This window comes from Manduca sexta, chromosome 28 (assembly GCF_014839805.1).
Source record: "Manduca sexta isolate Smith_Timp_Sample1 chromosome 28, JHU_Msex_v1.0, whole genome shotgun sequence".
Taxonomy (NCBI): Eukaryota; Metazoa; Arthropoda; class Insecta; order Lepidoptera; family Sphingidae; genus Manduca; species Manduca sexta.
In genome coordinates, this window is record NC_051142.1 from 11,296,051 (window position 1) to 11,314,183 (window position 18,133).

Consider the following 18,133-nt stretch of genomic DNA (forward strand, 5'->3'; position numbering starts at 1 on the left):
GGTACGGCAAAGTTAAACGGAGAACATTTTGATAGAATTGTTGTTATAGATTTTTGCTGTAATTTATTTGAATTGAAATACGTAATTGGTGTATTTTTTATAAGTTAAAAAATTGTTTATTAATGAATAAGTTATTTTTTTAGTAATCTAATCAATTTTCAATTGGAGTTGATTTCAAAAGAAGACTTAGTAAACATATTATTTACATACCATACTATATATTAGTATATGCAATTTCAATCCAAAAAGGTTGCTCTATCTGCAGTGGAAAGGTTCACGACACTTTGTCCAGTTGGTTTCTTTAACGGGTTACGGTATTTTATCACATGCATTAAATGTACAATACTAACTATCGATTCAATAGTATCAAACAATAAGCCATTACCAAGTCACGACTCCCTATGCCACTAATTCGAATGTCAATAAGATTGATGCATAGGCGTGATAGAAAATTGAATGCATGTGATCATAGAACGAAGCAAGAAGTTAAGGATCTTCTATGGATTGGAAGGGACAGGTAACGGTAATAATATCAATCATTATTTTAATTATCCCTGTAAGTTAGTAAATCCAATATTGTAGTCTAGACATCCCACAAACAAAACGTTTTTTATTTCCCTCGAGGCTCTAGTTACTTCAATCAAAAAGTACTCCGATACAGCAAGATAGGAATCATTCCGTCCCGTGTAAGCAATAATAAATCGGAATCAGACTTTGGTGTTCAAATGATCCGTAAAACGGTCGCCTGATACAAAGCTATTGAATTATACTATCCGTTATTTGATTCGATTTCTTCACTCACTCAATCTGTAGATAGCTGCGAATGTATCGAAAATCACTTATGTGAGAAGTATTCGGGCGGAATTCGGAGAGCTTGACCGTGTCTGGGAATTCAAATGTAATGTGCCGATGAGGGCGGTTGCGTAATAAAAGATAGTACTGAGGTACTATCCTACAGCAACCCTTTTGGAAAGAATATTTATGTGGGAGTAGGTTATGATCTCTATCGTCGTATTGGTTACCTTTATTAGTTTTGATCGGTTTCTATGGGTCGGTTTTCATGCAGATACTTTAAGAGCAAGCTCAAAAACTGCTGATTTCCGTGGGGACTGGTGGGAATAAAGTCAATATAATATTAATGTTTGCTACCAGAAAACGGCTCATACATACTACAGCAAAGGCAAACCTAATTGTTGTTGGGTACCTAAAACCATTTTTTTCATAGCATAGTGTAGAGAAAAAATACTAAACTACTTATTAACTGAGTTAGCGTGAAATTAGGCCGACTAAATTGGGAAGCATCTCGGATAGACATTGTTTTTCCTCGTGTTTATTCATTAAAAATAAGGACGAAGCTTATTCAAGGCATATACCGGTCTCGCAATTTTAAAAGCAAGTGTACAGAGAATATCTTACACTGCTATTATAACGCTAGGTTGGAACATAGACAATGGGTGTGCATGAATAAAATATTCTGAAATGAGGACACACGGTTGCAACGCTTTCATGCACCCTTTTGAACTGTCTGCTAGTTGATTATTGACGTGTTTCATTGTATTAACAGTATTTTGGTGCTGTTATGATTTTGGTCTTTAGTATGGCGGGAGATTAGATAAAAATATTTTATTATGGATAAAAGTTAATGTAAACTAATTTTAGAAATTCAGTTGCGATTAGTAGATTATACTTACAAGAGCCAAAAATAGAGGAAAGACTTAAAAAACAATTTACTAGAAGGAAATATTTTTCATTTTACATGCTTGAACTTTATTTTGTGGCAAAAATATTTGGAGTCAATGAGAGTACTAAATATGTTTTCCTCAAACTGAAAACTGACACATCTATTCAATAGAAATAAATGGCATGAACAAGTAACTGTAAAAATTCAAATGCAAAACTTTAAAAGCGTGTCTTTGCGAGTAGGTTTATTTCAAATGTGTCCAATAAAAGTAAAATGAAGCGACAAACGGCAGTGGGTGGATATTCTTTTGTCGCACGTTCATAGAGTTTCAGAGCAGATCCGCCGCCAACCGCCTTTCACCTTAGGTTTTGTAGTGTTAAATGTGAAAAGTTGACACGAATGTGAAGAGAAAATGGGGGCATTAAAATATAATCCGGACGATGTAGTATCCTTCCCATCCCTTATAGGAAAAAAATCTTTTTATGACCTATATTAACTTGTTACTTAAAATATTAAGGATTTAATACTGACCTATGACTATGGTTGTCTCATCTTACTTTTTTAAGTTTCTTTGCAGGCGCGGAACTTGAAAAACACAGAAAACGCTGTTGAAAAGTCGGTATACTGGCCCCAAGAAGTGTTTTTTCTTTAGTACAATAGTCGAATTTTATGGCATTGAATTTGTTTTCAGGTACTTATAGAGTAGTAGTTTTACAGAGCCACAATAAATCTTAAGGAATTTTAGTGAAATAAGTAATCGTAGATTGACGTGCTAATTCTATTTTCCTAAATGATCGCATTCCAGCGGGCATTTCAGTAAAATAAAACAATGTATCGTATAGTACAGTATTTATTTTCATAATATATATAATCAGATATAACAGCAATTGTCTCCTTTACACACGCCCCAACAATATTTACATTTTTGTATCGGGATATTTCTTGTTAAGCTGAACATACACATTTCTTTACAATATTGTCTTTTTTAAAAGCAATCAGTAAAAGTGAATATTATAATATTGTCTTTTCGTACAAATCCTCCATTTACAATATTTTTTTTCCTTTATTTTTATGTTTTTTTTTTTATTTTAGCATTTATCTTTGTTTGTTATAAATTTATATAATACGTCGTAAGTTCACTTTTTTTTCGTACATTTTTAAACAATTTCATTGAAATAAAAAGTTCCATGGCATAATGTACTAAAATATAATTATAATATCATTGAGTTCTTCAGCGTGCAACAGTTTCGTAAACAAGAGGTTTGAAATGATTTCTGCAATTTTAAATTAAACGCTTGTGTGTCTAAACTGGCGTAGTTTCTTACTCTTAAGACGAGGTAAAATTTTGCTGAATTTATTACGCACTTACTTTTTATAGACATTATAATGACGATAATTTAGTTTGCCTATATTTATTTATAAATAGTACAATATGTCAGGGAACTATAATTTTCCAATTGTTCACGTCTTTATACTTAACGTCGAAATATCCCACGTTCCTTGTATGGTCCTCATACATCCCACATTCCATAACCTAACATACATATACAAAAATTTCAACAGCGCGCCATTAAATGGCGGCCACGTTCCAATTCATTTACTAATTTAAAGCAATTTACAATATCGTAATAACTACATATTTTTTTATTTTTAAAATTTTCTCTTTATAATATCTAATTACAGTTTTGGTTGTTCTGATATTAAGTCATTGAAATAATTCTAAGATAGGCCATGGATTATTATATTTTGAATTGTGCATAGTTATAACCATTTTAGGTGATACATTCAGCTCCATTTTCTGAAATGAATATAAATGATGATACATTCATTCTAAAATAAACTTTACTGTTACATATTTTAATTAAGTTTTCCTTTAGATTTAACATTGCAAGATATTTAATGTCGATTTATATCGGCGCGGCTAGAGCACAAAATTAATCACTACAACTGTATCACATAACATAATATTAAATTATGACTTAATCCGTTGTTATAAATAATAATATCCGTAATATTAATATGGCAACGAAATACATTTACTAGCTAAGCACCTATATACCAGGACATCAGGTATTTACACTCTGTACATACTTCATTGTTCATCACTATTCGTTATACATTTCTCTTAATAAAATTATTGCCAATCAGTTACTTCAACAACGATTAAAAGATTCATCAAATAACTTATTATTATGACAATTTTTCGATAATCACTTCGAATATTTAAATGCAGAAGTATCGTAAAGCTCTCATATCTAAATCCTAAAACTACGAAGATAAAAAAATATTTACAAAATGAATACAACACCGATATGCACTGTACATTTAACACTTTAAAATATAAAAATGCATCAAATTCAGCTTGGTATGCATCGTTAAAATTGGATTTGTAAATTCTTATACAAAAACTAAAATGAAAGTGGCGTCGGATTCTGATACTAATTTGGGACTAGCTATTATAATATTATATCCTACAATTTCGTGCTCGGTATTGATATTGACCATTAGCGTAACTAGGATTAATTATCTGAAATGAGACCCCTTGAGTCACTTTTCTTTAGGGAAACTGACTCAAACTAAATCAGACTTCTCTGAAGAAAATTGGAGTCTAATTCCTGAGAATCGAAAGCCATTCCATTCAGTATCCTTTTACAAACTCCATTCCAACGATAATTTAAGTTAAACAGCCACCTTTGTTACGCCAATGACACTGAGCTACAACGAATTCAAGTGTCTTTTATAGTATTACTACTAGTAGCAGGCACACTTTCTGTACACACTTCGCGTCACACAATGATATGGATATTCTTACTTGTCACCGTTCGGTGATCGCATTTTGTTCGCAGAGGTGTTGTTGCCGCTTTAGGTGAGGCAGTGTCCGAGCATCGCCAGCACCGCCGTGGTGAAGATGATTGAGAACAATGGACGAGATGTTGAGGCTCCTTTCGTTTTTGGAGTGGACGTGTATGTAGGTTCTTTGCCTTCTATCGGTCTTCCTTCTGTTAGGATAAATAAGTCGGAATGTATTCATCGTTTATGAAAAACCCCTAGCTATATCGCTTACTATATTTTTATACCTTCACCTACTTAGAAATCACTAATGAACTTTAAATCGTCACTAAAATGGTTAATCTAATTATCATTTTAGAATACTCACCAACATCTTGCGTTCCTGAGCCTTCTTCACCAGATCCCTCGGCGTCGTAGGATGCGTCGTCGTCGGAATAGCTTCGACCCGATCCAGAGCCTTCCTCGCCGGCCTCGTCTCCTTGCATAAACGCTTCCGCTTGCACTTCACCGGTACCCGTGTGAGACATCAGCAACTAGACAAACATTTTTTGTTTATTGACTATACTTAGAATTGACTCAGAAGTTATGATACAGGCCCTAAGTATAATTCCTTTCATCATCATCAGTCGCAGGATATCCACTGCTGAACATGGAAGTATAATACCTTTGCTGGACAATGGACATAAAATATATCCTTCTTTTTACAATCCAAAAAGAAGTTGCCATTTCATATCTTGCGTTCGGTAGTTACCAAACATAAAATACATAGTTGTGTAGCTAGACAGTAGACAGTGCAGTGAATGAAAGAGGTCGTTCATACAATGTGTTTAAAAGGCCGTCTGGAGAAAGTTTGTTAAGAAACACGCAGGACTTGGCTTTGTAGCCCCAGACGAGACTTGTTCCATAGCAAAAAGGCAGCGATGCGGCGGACACTTACATTCGCACTGAGATTTCAAAGTGCAAGACGATGCAACATCTTTATTTATCTTCTTAGGTTAATTTACCGTTTTTTGGTAAATTTTAATTTTCAATAATTATATTATTTTTATTCTCCTATCAAACTTTAATGTAAAACTACACCGCCTGTAATGGATACTGCCTTTTTATAGTATCGCATTCTTGAACAAAACGTAATTTTTATCCTGTATAAATGTTCTAAAACAATCAAAGCTATGGTTATTGTTTTGTCGTGAATCTTAAGAAGAAAACACTATACAAAACCAATTATATGGGACATTGAATTTAATATCTACCTCGTTAACTATTAAATTCCGATATCATATCGCAAATATATATATACTAAACATCTCGTATAATAGGCGCAGATAATAAATTGATTTCTGAATCGCGATAGGATGCGCATAAAAGCTTCCGTGGGCCATTATGAAGCGGTAACGATATGGCCACTGCTCGGCAGTCCGACCTATCAATGGATAACGAACACCCATACATCAATGGCGGCATTAAATTTATCTTATCTCATACATTATGAGTGTTATGATACGCTTTATAGTTATGATGATTTAAGTGTAATGTAAGATTTTGAATATTTATTCCATTTCATAATTAATGGCAATTTAATAAAGTTTTACTTTTAATTTTCTACACATAATGTATTCGGTTAGTGCTGAATTAAAATTTTCTTTAAGTATAGGCTATTCAATTTGTGCCGCCCCGCAAGTCATGCGTGCAGGTGCCATTTTCCGGGGGAAAAAAATAGTCCGTGATTGTAACTATACTGCCTTTAGGCCGTGGTCTTACGGCCTGTCGACAAATCCGGGACTGTATCCGATATTAATTATGATATTCAAATATTAAACAGAATCCATGAAGCGTAAATAGCCTTGAATTCAGAAGAATGACACAGTGGAATGTTCTTGTAAAAGAGGATTATTATGATGTTGTTAAGTACCTGTCTGGCTTGCTGAAGTCTGTCAGCTATCGTGGCAACTCTTGGGTCCTGAGGCGGGGTGCTGGTTATCTCAGGGTTGTACTTCTGGTCGACCAGCGATGAAGAAGGTACTAAAGATTTTGTATATCTACAACAACAACCATATGATTCTTAGCGGTATAGGCACGTAAATCTGACCAAACAGAAAAATTTAGTCTTCGCTCCCATATCGAAGTCGATTAGTAATGCCATGTATAATAACGCGACCTATCATAATAATATGATAAACTGACTGTTATATGTTTAGGCCCACCCCGGAGCATTAAAACAATCAACAATTGTGGTGACATTCCTTAGGAAATTAATGAAATAATATTCACACTATAAAAAAAATGAAGTAAAATATTGAAAGTGAAGATAACATATGAGAAATTAGTTGTTTCTTTTTTCATAGTGTTATTTTTGAATAGATAGCTGCTAATAACAAACACGCCGTTTTGCTGAGGGCATTGACTTAATTTACGGAAGGTATCTAGAAACTTCATAGTTTTGTAAAATAATATATAATGATCCCAAATGCCTCTTTAAATTTTACAACAAAGCAAAATACTCACTCCCCAATAGCTTCTCCATTCCAACAATGATCATTGGTTTCTTCTGCAAATTCTGTCTCGTCACACAGCCGGTCCGCGAGGCCGCTGAAGAGTTTCTTCGTGGAAGCCAGGGTCGCAGCGAATTGGAGGAGCTCTGTCTCTGGCGGCGGTGCTCGGAAGTCGTCCCGTTTGACAGAACCTGGTGTCGGTGGCGGCGGGGTGAGGCCAGCTTCCACGGTCGTCGGAGGGCCGCATTCCGACTTCACCTGTAGGCAAAAAATGCGGGCTGTAGGTGTGATGGCGAATATTTAAAATGGTATATCATATTTTGAAAATTTGTATTGTATGTCTTAGACTTTATGAGAATTATTATAAGAGCAATGATGAGAACTTATTTTATCAAGGTGGGGAGGATGTTTCAGTAATAAGACTTGGCTTATCTGTTAGCTAAATTTCATTCAAATGCAGTAGTTTATGCGTTGACTGCTACTAATTCAATATATCAGTATTTTCACATACTTTCGCATTAAATATTAGTAATCGTACTGACTGATGTGTTTTCTGCGAAATGTTGTACATTCTTTGTTGAATATTTATAGTTATTAACAAAGAGCTAAATTACTAAATACAAAGGAAGTGGGTATTGCTCATATCTTTTGTTCTAACATGATATTATTAAATGACCTATATGATTATATGATAGTTCAAGATCAATTGGATAATATTTTGTCTAAGAAGTGATCTGTACTAATTTGTAAGTAGTGTTGTAGGTACTTGAAACTTAACATTAAATATTGCCAAAATATTAAGTCAAATTTTATTTAAAAAAAATAATAGACAGAGGCATGGAAAAAAATGTCCAAGCACGGATCATTCGGTATCGACATCCACACTGTGTTAAAATTAACACAGTCATAATTCATTAAAGTATGTATGTAAACACATACGGGCGTCAGTTAGGGAGAAACTTGCTCAGGGAGTTCCCTGGGGTCAGTCCTAAGAATTCGGATCGCCGACTACAACATACATATTTATAATATTATAATTGGAAAGTTTGTGAACATGGCTTAATGATTTCGCTGTAAACATGACCTTTGAATAGAATCAGACGAAATAAGCATTCAGAATCACCATATCCTGGGTTAGCATATAGACAAATTGCTATCTCGAAATAATTCACAGGACTTTCATTCCGTGAAAAGTCTTTTATGCAGAGAAGCAGGAACACACAGTTTATAATAAACTAACGATATTCCCGATCATAAATCATAACGGTACGCGAAGTCATTGTCCAGAGCATTTGTAAACGCATCAGAGCGTATTAATCATCTCATGATGTAACTGTAGTGCACGAGGAATGCGCCGCTGACGTCGCGGATAGCAAAAACAGTAGATGCAATCAGTACCCGAGATGGAGATAAATTACTCTTGGCTGATGTGCACGTCACTTGTGGGGAATAGCTTAGTGCCGTGTCAAAGGACTGAAGGTTAGCACTAAACTGTATTAGTTAATTGAAGATTGGAAGGATAAAAGAAAAAGAAAGAGGGTTTACATTTTTGGAACACACAATAACAGGACTATTTATTTATGTTACAAATATGATGATAATATATTAGTATATTTATGGTATGTTGTGGCAACAATGGGAACCTTCATTTAGGATACTTCTTTATATTTGTTTTCAACTAGGTAGCGAATACTGTCCTAGGTACGCATGGTATTACTTCAAGGTACTTATGTCTGGTCGGTATAATTCTGGTGACTGTTGGAAATGTCAGGACTTGGGGTTATCGGAACTATATCTGGAGCCGTAGACAATATGCCTCTCTACAATCGCTAACGTTTATAGAAAACAAAAAAAAAACGAAATTACTTTACTGTGCCAAAATCAAAATCCTCTGAAGGAGAAATTGTTATTAAGAGACAGAATAATCGATAATATAGAATAAAATAATGTAAGTAACGTCAACATAATCAACCAGGTATTTTGCTGCAAACAAGTTTTATTACGTATTATGTTATATTACGCCCAAGTCAAGTTATTTCTTTGATTTTTTCATTCTTTTGTTCTAATATAATACATTCTTTACTTTAAGAAACTAATGAAGACTTCATATACTTTCATTAAGAACATGTACAGCGTCTAGATCTCGTTACACTGCGCGGTATGCCTTGCCATTCTGTACCATAAGCAGAGTTTCCTCGTATAAGGCAAGTCAAGTCACTAAACGAGTACCATTGCCCCAGTATAATTACAGCATAGTCAATGCTCCGAGACACGTGCCAAAAATAGAATGAGTAAATGGCATTGATTTCTACACCGCATAAAAACAACTTCGAAGAATGCATGTGGTGAGTGCTGCTATAAAAAGATTTGGTCTAGAATCGGAAGCATTTATTTTTGTATTCGCTACATAGTTATACTGGTATTGAGGTATGAGGATTAAGTTATTTATTACTATTGAGTGATATTTTTTTATTAGATATTGCTCCCATTGCCGTTTGCATGATTTATGACATATAATCCCGACTCAATTTGTAGATAATATCGACGAGAAGGTTCAACGAATTTTAATACTATTTAGTTTGCAATAGGACACGAGCGCGATATCCATTAGTATAGAAGACTTTAAGTCACATTGAAATCCTATAAACTAATCTAATCATAATACCAGGTATACGACACTTTCAACTTAGTATTGCTTAATGGCTGTCAGTTTCCCGACAGTCAGCAGTACGTAAATTTATTGCTTACCCATACTATACTAATATGGCGGCTGACGATACTAGTAGCGATCGGCGGATCGCTACTAGTCTATTGGCGAATAGATTGACAGGATTCTTCAAGATAATTACGTTAGTTTCGTAATAGGTGAGTAATACCATCATCGAAGGCTATATAAGCCTTTTTTGACGACAGTACACAGTCGGAATTCGAAGCTGACATGAAATCGACAGGTGCCAATTAAATGCCAGATGGCGCAACCGCTATGCTACGGTCTGTCACTAGTCTAAAGTTGAGTCGACTGAGTCCCTTAAAATATGAAAATTTTAATCGAGATTTTGAATCGCAAATTACGTAATTGAACATAAGACTTACTAAAAGTGGTAGCAATTAAATGCCAAAATTATCTCACTGCTGTTAAACTTATAACGAGTGTCAAATAATTCAATCTAATATTAATTAATATTACCAATATGCCCAATATTATTGGTAGTAAAAATCTACGTGATGTTTCTACCAAGTGGCGTGAAAAGATGATTATCAGATAATACAGAAACTTATATTAACAATACAATGCCGTTAGCACGCATCTTCCATAGATAATGAGATAGAAGTATTTTGAACAATACATTTTTCTTACCAATGGTAGATATTCCTGGATAATAGCTTTGAAGAATTCTCCTATTTTGTTATATTAAATCGATAACTGATTGTTTTATTGTTATTTTGTTCATTATAAATATTTCTTATTGACTTATTATTAGGATATGTCGTTCTCAAACAATGATTAATTACATACATACATACATAACATCACGCATTTTATCCCCGAAGGGGTATGCAGAGGCGCAACTAGGGCACCCACTTTTCGCCAAGTATGTTCCGTCCCATGATGTGATAGGGGGCGAGCCTATCGCCATATCGGGCACAAATTCCAGACTCCGGGCTGATACCGAGCAGAAAAACCCAAATATCACTTTGCCCGACCCGGGATTCGAACCCAGGACCTCAGAGCGCTATTGTACCGGACGTGCAATACAACTACGCCACCGAGGCAGTCCAATGATTAATTATTACACTTATTATTTTTTAAATATATTAAGTACATCATTTATTACGTCGCATATTTCTAAAATAATATACCTACCTCTTATAGCTAATGGATTAGTGTGTAATGCACAAATTAAACAGTCGTTCAATTTAAATCGTGACTATCCTATTATCTAATAAAAACTAGTGTTAAACCTATACAATCACTATCTAGATATACATAGAAGCATGTATATTGTATAGTTAGATAGTACTGTCGGTGTAAACGCCCGCGGCGACTCGCGACACGCAAATAAACGACAATGAGATCGCTCCGACGCAAATAGGCACATAGTTTCTTAGCAATAATTAAAAAAACATTAATGTGACGGTCTCAGCTTTATACAAGTTTGTTTATTCAATAAACTGAAATTTTCTTGCAAAATGATCGTGACATGAGTTCATGGTTGCGAATCAGTCGTGAAATAATCTTAATAAATTAATTTAGTATTTAGCTAAATGTCCGTAAATTATGTGTTTCAAAATAATTACTGATATTATATAAAATATATATATATGAACATTTAAAACCAGCGCATACACGAATAAGCGATTAAATATAATTAAAGTTAGACATGGCTACGAGTGCTAAAGGAATACAGAAACTAGATCCCGATTCCCGCGGGGTGTCTGCACAAGTTTTATTACAACTCTGACATCTGTCGCGACTCGGGCTCAAATGTACAAACTTCAATATTATTCTTATGAAAGTATAATAGAATAAAATTTGTTCGCAATAAAACTGTACCGCGAGTTCCATTATTAATTCGGTTCTGGACATCGTGGTAGAGTATTTCGGACTTTCTATTTTTCCAAGTATGTTTTACACATAAGAATTCTGAATTGATATCTCTAATATTACTTTTAAATAAAACTTTTTACGTTAAAACCTTTTTTATATCACCGGCAGTGAATTACAACAAAAAACTAAAAGATAAATCAATTAAAAACAACATAAAAACGTTGCGAATAAAATTTTAAACATTATGCGCTAATTACGTTTTTTCGTCGGATGTGCGCTCTTAAGATGCCGCCCACCAAATACACTAAATATTCATTAACACTTTACGAGACCGCAACCGGCTCGCACTGACTTGCCAATAAAAAAATTACAAAAAAATACACTGGTCGTATATTGAAAAGCGTTCGCTGTCTGCAAGTAATTACAATTGAAGATGTAAGCGGACATAATGTAAATGTATTATAAAACGTATTTTTAAATAAGACGTTCGAAAAACCTGGTGGTTTAATGCCTCGCTGATTGCTTTGATATCAGACTAAGTAATGTATTATGTTAATTGTATTTTCATGTATATTGAAGGAAATAAGAAGAGCGAGCGTATAATCCATACTAAAACTTGATTTTAGACCGCAAAAACTAATTTAAAAAGATTTTTCCTTAGAATTTCTACTCTTCATAATAACCGCTAGCTATGATAACGAGGCTACTCATGTACTTGTATGAACATAAGACGAACCAGGCAATGTCGAGAAGATTAATCGTGTGTTATTCGGCCGACATCGCTCGCAATAAACGGCGATGCATCAAGTTCGTCCATAATTCAAAGTTAGCTAAACTCGCGACTAGTCTGAGAATGACAGTTATTTTGTGCCGTCTGGAGCGCTCTGTGGGCTTGCGGAACTTCTTGCATTGCAAATGGTGTATTTATTGATGCATTAAGGAGGTACATTTAATTGTTTCACTGACATATGTGTTTATGAGCGCGTAATTATTGAAATTCCAAAGGATTTAATTAAAATCTATTTAAGAACTTATTAGAATCAGAGAGCGTGTCATCTTCACACATTGTACGTAAAACTAGTCCCTTAACGAAGGAACGTTTATCAATTACTTATGATTTTAGTTCAATCAAAAAGAATTCGATTGATTGCAAGCGCATGAAAACATTACCGCATATATAATACATAAGTCACTTAGAAAAACTATAAAAAAAATAATATGATGCAAAATGTATTCGTAATTTTGGCCATCAAATTTGGCATAACAGGCGACGTTCATACATTTGGGACAAACTATTCATTAGATGACCATTTGCAAAGGCTGGTGAGCAATTCCATTGTCACAGATCAATTGTAATAATTGTACCACTAGGGTCTTTGCTCGGCCTTGTGAATCATACGTTAACTAATATGTTATGTTACATCATAGCAAATTGAATATTAATAGGACGGAAATGTTAGCATACATTTTTTTCTTCATCAAACATCACGTCTGTAACTCCGAAGGGATAGGCAGAGGTGTAACTAGGGTATCCACTTTTCACGTGTGCTCTATCCCGTGATATGATAGGGGCGAGCTTATCGCCATGTCAGGCACCAACTCTGGGCTGGTAGACTAGAAGAACCCAATATCACTTTGTCCGACCCAGGACTTGAACCCGGGACCTGAGTCGTCAGGGTCGGCGGGTCCTGTTGTCGTACCGCGCACGTAATAACATTACGCCACCAAGGCAGTCAAACTTCAAAAGTGGCAGTTAAAATTTCAAATATCTTGATATTACATTTTATTATTTAGAAGGTAATGGAGCTTGTGAGGATGTAAACGTTATAAGCAGATATTTATTTCTCTGCATGTGACGTATACAACGTACTTGTGACCTTCGACGTATAAAATTGGTTAAATCAAACCAAATAAATGCTGTATTAAATTGCTACGAGGTAGAATAAAGATAGTTTTTATACGCTCAACGTTATCTCCCTATATCGGTTTCGGATCTATCCGACTCGAACGGTACATAAAAACGTGGCTTTTATGTTACTGAGCTAACTATAAGACGCAAACGTACAAATAAAAACAGCAGTACCGACACTACAACTTTTTATTGAATCAGAGTGTCTAGATAATTCAATCATTGGAGATGTCATTGACAATCAAATCAAACATCTCAATTTATTTTATGGATTCCGATGGTAACAAACGTCTAAGACGATGTTTTTGTGCGTTGCTTCTTTGTTTAGGCATAAAGTCAATATTACGAAACCAAAAATGTGTTCAATGAAAAGAAAGTAATCATACGCAATTTTATAACTTTTTTACGTCGCATGTTAATTATGAAATGTGTCAGTAGGCTGTTGGTACAAACGCAACGCTGTGGCCGACAAAAATAGGACATCCGGTAAAGAAGGCCCATAAAGCATGCTCGTAAGGTATGCCATGTTTCTCATTGTTTTCTATGACGTCAAAATTATGGATAGTTAAAATTCATTTTGCGAATATGATTTATTAGCTATTATGTAGCCGATATTTCCTGGCCATATACAATAACTTCATCCATTTAGATGAGTCTCATTACATAATCAATTCTATAGGTTATTCATGGTTTCAGTAAGTTAATGATAGTGTTTCTCTAGTAAATCGAACCTTTAATATTCTGTATGAGTACATTTCAATTCATTTCTTCTCTTGTAAGATTGGAAAACGTATTTGGAAAGACAAATAGTTTCTATCTCGGATATCTACATTTAAATTTTCGATTTCCATCTAGCTTTTACGGAAATACATTCACTGGAAGTTATTTTGGTTCCTCAATAAGTCAAGAAGACTCGACTGGATTGTTTCACAACTGTGATTATAATGGGTGAAATTTGTTATGCACACTGTACCACTGGTCTCATTCAAAAGTACCCAATTAGTTATAACATTTCAGTTAATACGTATAATTATAATTTAAAGTACCTAAATCATGATCTCATACAATTCTTAGTGGGTAACAAAAATATACTGAACCTGTTAATCTGTTTGCGACTTGTCCTGGAGTTAAAACCAAAGAACTTCGAGGATTGAGAGCTGTTTTAATAAATAACACATAAGTCATCATTCTAACGTTTGTCATTTCATTTCGGCTAACGACAGTTCTATTTTTATGACTGGGTGCGCGCCATCAACTATGTCATAAATTGGGACAATGGGCAACTATAATACTGTAATATCGATAGAAAAAAAATCAAGTCATCATAACGTTATCCTATTCCATTTAATCATTGGCAGTTTGTTTTTATATCATGTCTATAAAAAATATAGTTTCATTGTCTATAGCTGGGATGTGTGATCATTGTTTCTATTTGGGTAGAATGTAATTAAGTTACATTAGGATGCTAGCACATTTTGCACCGAAAATATTATTAGAAAATGATTTATCTCGAATATGTGATGAGAAGAAGAGTCTGTCCACGGCTATAATTTCTTTGAAATTATAGCAGTTATGCATGGCACTAGTTAATTTAATACATTTTATCAGTAATGCAATGGAAGTTAGGTAAAACCTAGAAGAAGACTGCTTCGATTGGTAATCTTTGAGCGATAAAACATTAATACATAAAGAAAGAAACCGAATGGTGTCAAATTATATTATTGTAGATATCATAGTCACAATTTCATTAATAAAACATGAAAACACTTTCCCAACTAATCAATAGATAACAAAAGAAAATAGCTATAGAAAAATATCCATTGTAAAAGCCTGCGCCATAAACAAGTCAGAGTATCAATAAAATATATACGACTCGGTGATATATCAATAAATTGCGTGCCCGATGATTTTGTATCAGAGGCGATTGCGCCCACGCATGTCGCGTCCCAAGCCACGAGCGGGCATTCCGACGCTCATTATGGTTACTATTACACCGCCGGCGACCAAAAAACATATTAAGACATCCCCATGGTCTTTGTCCACTGTGTCGGGTCTTGGGTAGAGAGGTCGCGGGTTCAACTGTTGCACTGAAATACATACAAACTCACGCCCTCATTCTATAGGAGTAAGCAGGGACTATTAAGCGTCACATGCTACGATCATGACACACTTTTTTCGCATCTTCTACATTTACAGTTCTCCCCATAAATATTCGCCGGTTAAGGTGCATTGGAATATTTGCGGATATGGAGTTTATTGCGATAACCGTTTCTTTAAGTATTAATTTAATAATATATCAAAGGAGTTTTACTATATATTTATAAAACACTACTACTTTTCTAGCGGCATAATTTATGAAAATCTGTTCCTAAGAAAAGCGTTCTCAGGAAAGGACGAAATTTAACGAGAACTTAAAAAGGAACGTACTGCTTTCAGAAACAATGTATTTCTTTACCTCTTCACAATATAAGTATAGTAGACGCCTTAATCATGTTTTTCAGAAACCTTGTGATTATATAAAGAGCTAATGCCAGTTATAGTCATTGAATGTTATATTTTATATTAGAAGGCGTTACAATTAAAATTACAATTGTTTTTTTTGTGCTCACCACCACCATCTTAAATCATTAAGCATTTTGTTCCAGAACATTCTATCGCAACTACCGTAAATTAATAGCCACAGCTTATAATCACTGCCCACTAGATTTGACAGCGTATATTTTTGTTTCTCATCAACTGAATGGTGTTGTGTTACCGTATCACGCAGTTTCAGCGTAGGCGAACTTAGTTTGGATTATAAATCGACAGGTAATGTGTTTTGAATTGATAATGCCGGCTCGTGTCCCGTAATCGATTGTAAATCATATTCATTTACGGATTATGTATAAAAGAAATCTTTGGTATCGTATATTATCTGATTTTTTATATGTCATGAATGTTGCTGAGGTTAAAAAAAGGAGATTTATCGCATTGGTGTCTTATATGCCTTATTGGACCTAGCATGATGTATATAATATTAATTTATTCTCAGTATAAATTTAGGAAACAATCATCTGCTTTATTCAGATTTTATTCGAGTCTTGTAAGAAATATAGCCTGGGACTTGACAGACGGTAGATACTGATCCAAACTATTAAACCCTCAATATAAAGTATCTATTTTAATAGGCCCACTAATAAGTCTCATATCTATATCGATTTACGAGAAAAAATATATTACCTTAATATGAAAATGTTATTAGACATTAAATGGAATTAGTGTAAATCGGGCTGTCATTAAAAATTTTAATCAGAGGATAACTTGTGTCAAGTCAACCGATGTAAATCTGATGAAAGATATCTCGTTATTAATAACAAGGAAAACAACAGAGAAGAGATAACCATCCGGGTTGAAGCAAACAATTGTATCGATTCAGTAGAGGTGGGATGTTGGATTGTGATCTATTTGACAGGTGAGACCTTCGACGGAATTAGGTCAATAGTGCACGTAGTTTAGAGTACTAGCTAGTGTGTTATAATCAGTTACAGTATAAATTATACAATATTAACGTGCAAGTAACACAAATCCAAAGTATTTATTAGCATATTGTATCTTTCCAAAATGGTTTACAGTCACGGAAAAATTGCTGCATTTTGAATTTATAATTTATAATGAAATTTAATACGGATCGTTTTAATTATGGATTTTGTTTTAACTCTTTAAACTGATGATGCCGGCTAACATGAAAGTAATATTTGATCTACTAAAAATTGTCAGAAAGTCGAATCAAGTACGTCACCAAAATCTGAAATTCATTTCACCATTTACATAACCCATCACATCGCAACTCATTACTTCTTCATTAAAATTGTCCTACACTTAAATTATAAATTGAATAGTTTTTATAATATCGTTTAATTTACACCACGCGCTTTTGCGAGGTGAAAGTACGAGGCGTGGGCGGCGCGCTCTCCGTCTTTGCGACTCGGCTCTCGACAGAATACAAGATGTGGTTTGAATTCATCTCCACTACATGTGCGACTTGTGCACTACTCGTGCTGTGAGCTGTGTCAACGACACTTCTCTGCGAATGTAAAAGCTATCCCTTTTATCGCTTTGAGGCTCGACTGGTACATTCTGTAGGTTTTGAGTATCGATGTTTGATTTATCGGAGCTGTGTAAGTATTGTTATCAATGCATTCAGTTTCATTGGTCTGTCAACTTTTTAAAATGATTACTTCATAAAATAGTTTATAAATTAGGTACTTCGTTTAATTAAGTAGCTAATCATTTAACGAAGATATTTTTCAGTTCCTCTCAAGCTGTTAAATGTGAAAAAAAAAATCACGTACCTACTATTTATATAAATTAAAACTAAACTCCGCAACACTAGAACATAAAGTTTAAGCTACATGATACTCGAAAGAGAATAGAAAATTCAACTTTTTGCAATAAACTGTAGTGCAAGTCGGACACAATTTTCCCGGACAAGCAAGAAGCTGCGTCAGTGCCGGCCATTACGACATGACACGGGAACGACTCGCCCCGATGTCGACGCACACTAAGCTACATCACTAACTCCCTAGAGATCAGGATTTCACTACATCTTCACCTTTCACTGCACTATTCTGAGGTCATAGGATTCTAGGAAGTTGTTTTGATTTGTACATGTCATATGTCGTAGATTTTGTTACGTATTAAATATTTATTATTATCTGAATATCAATTCAATT

The 18,133-nt window shown here is 34.4% G+C and overlaps 1 protein-coding gene across 1 annotated transcript in view; it reads right to left on the reverse strand.

Annotated features, from left to right (window-relative positions):
• Positions 1–2,515: 2,515 nt before the first annotated feature.
• The window catches only part of LOC115446974 (division abnormally delayed protein), a 130,804-nt gene continuing 115,186 nt past the window's right edge, over positions 2,516–18,133 (reverse strand). Inside the window, exons 6-9 of the mRNA XM_037444508.1 lie at positions 6,977–7,221; positions 6,384–6,510; positions 4,839–5,004; positions 2,516–4,680 (exon numbers count right to left, since the gene is read on the reverse strand). Of these exons, the coding sequence (XP_037300405.1) occupies positions 4,544–4,680; positions 4,839–5,004; positions 6,384–6,510; positions 6,977–7,221 (675 nt within the window). The 3' untranslated portion in view covers positions 2,516–4,543. The remainder of the gene's footprint in view (positions 4,681–4,838; positions 5,005–6,383; positions 6,511–6,976; positions 7,222–18,133) is intronic.